Source organism: Nanorana parkeri, unplaced genomic scaffold (genome assembly GCF_000935625.1).
Source record: "Nanorana parkeri isolate BGI_ZX_2015 unplaced genomic scaffold, ASM93562v1 scaffold295, whole genome shotgun sequence".
Lineage (NCBI taxonomy): Eukaryota > Metazoa > Chordata > Amphibia > Anura > Dicroglossidae > Nanorana > Nanorana parkeri.
Genome location: NW_017306563.1, coordinates 429,625 through 431,762, shown reverse-complemented (window position 1 = coordinate 431,762; position 2,138 = coordinate 429,625). Strand labels below are relative to the sequence as shown.

Sequence of the window (2,138 nt, the reverse complement as noted above, 5' to 3'; positions counted from 1 at the left end):
TCCAGACATGAAGTGACCCCGGCCTTAATGAGGAAACATTGTCCGATGGTGTAATTAATGGGCACAGACAAAATCTGAGGGCATCAAGACATTCCTAGTTCCTTTGCAGGGGTAGGCAACCTTGGCACTCCAGCTGTGATGAAACTATAACACCCATCATGACTCTAGGAGTCTACCTTAGGCATTTCTCTAGGATATGTACCTTGGGCCTGTGGTTGTCAGTCTTGCAATGCCTCATGGGACATGTAGTTTCACAACAGCTGGAGTGCTGCGGTTACCTAGCCCTGCACTTTATAGTGACTTCAAGAACTTTCCACAGTGCATCGCCTTTTAAAGTTCTTGTGTCAAGTTGTGGTCTTCTTTAGATGTGAACGACATCAATTTGTGAGCACTAGAGGTTGCCAAAAACCTCTTTGGGCAGTTGGAATGATGTCTGGTATGATGTGTACAAGCAATTGTCACTGTATACTGACTGACATGCTTCTCATATTTGCCTTAGGCCCGGTGATAAAGGAAGAGATGGATCCCATCCACCAGACTGACAGCGACGCCGGGGAGGATGACAGCAGCGTTGAATTGGAGATTCCAGGGTCTAAGAGGAAGCGCAGAGGAAATCTTCCCAAAGAATCTGTGAAAATCCTGCGTGATTGGCTCTATGAGCATCGCCACAATGCCTATCCCTCCGAGGCAGAGAAGAGCGTGCTGTCTGGGCAGACTCACCTCACCGTACTGCAGGTAGGCTGCCGACCAGCTTTATGACATGTGCCCGTCGTTCAGTTCTTTCCATGTGCCTGAAAAATCACTGGGACAGCCCTGGTTTGTTGAATTATACTTCCGAAGGGATCCGCTTTACGTTTGCAATATAAAAAAATGATCCAACTACCTTATTTAAAAAGAGAGAGGTGAGTTTTTTTTGGGGGGGGGGTTGCTTCTGTAGTTTGTTCAGTGTTTATCTTTTTGTATGACTACCCCATGAGGAGGTGACTACAGAACAAAAAGGGAAGTTTACATATTCTTAAACTTTTAGGTTTGGGTAAAGGTCATTTGGAAGTGTGGGGGGTAGTTTAAGGGCTCTTCATTTTAGAGTTTTTGTTTGGGATGAGGAAGGGCGAGGGTTAAATGTCATTGATTGCTTTTAGTTTTGGGGGTGCCTTTGCATCATAGCTACAAGGTCTCCACCTATTCTTGCCTCACTTACTGGACTGTGTGCCAAGAACCAATGTATTGTAGTGGGGAAGGTTGGTAGCCGGTTTCTAAACAAGTAAGCAAGACCTGACAAACTGCCCTCCCATTTATGGTCCGAAACAAAGGAAAAATAGTTTGGGTGAGAAGCTTGGAATTTGCAGTTTTGTGGTAGGCACCTATCTGGTTTCTATTACTCCACGCAGTAATACATAGGTATCCACTTGCCTACAGCTCCTGAATGTTACTGGTTCTTGAGTTGGAATTCCAGCCTTCGGTTGCAGCACCATCTGCTGGTGAAATCTGGTATTGCTGTGTTATAGTCAAACTAAGGAGATTCCAGCAATCTATTTCGTTTTACATTTTTCTGGTCACACTTCTGGATTGAATCCTCAAGCCTTTTAGACTTTCGTAATGGCCACCAAATGTCACTGGTGACAACACTGGCTAAAAGGAACGAGCAGATGACTGGAGAAGGCGGTCCAGTAGCGCGGCATGGAAACGGTGCTCTGTGGGTTTGGGGTCTGTTTTGGAAAGTAAGAACCTTCCTACAGATTTACGTGAAATGGTGGCTCTCCTAAAATAAATGTGCGCGTTGCAATTGGTCACATGGTTGCATAGTATTTGAGGTTGAAAAAAGACACGGGTCCATCAAGTCCAAATTGGTGATCCAGAACAAGTCTTCAGCAAGTAAAGTCAGAGGAATAACTATCCATGGCCAGTGAGTTATGAAGCATTGTGTATGTGTCTGACTTGGCATGACACCCAATAGGTTAGTCCAGTTCTACTGTCTGAAGGAGTAGTTTAGGTCCGTTCCTGAGTGTAGCATATGGTGCGAAGGCCATGGCAGTGGTTGTGTCAGTAGGACGACATAGTGGGAGGACCACTAGACATTCTTTTTTGAGAGGGGGTATTCTCATTTTTGTGTGTGTATACTATAATAATAAAAAAATAAA

The 2,138-nt window shown here is 44.8% G+C and overlaps 1 protein-coding gene across 1 annotated transcript in view; it reads left to right on the top strand.

The window, feature by feature from the left end:
* The first annotated feature begins 519 nt into the window (after positions 1–519).
* Positions 520–2,138, top strand: part of LOC108787966 (homeobox protein TGIF2-like) — a 2,509-nt gene continuing 890 nt past the window's right edge. The window contains exon 1 of the mRNA XM_018557663.1: positions 520–735. Within this exon, the coding sequence (XP_018413165.1) occupies positions 520–735 (216 nt within the window). The remainder of the gene's footprint in view (positions 736–2,138) is intronic.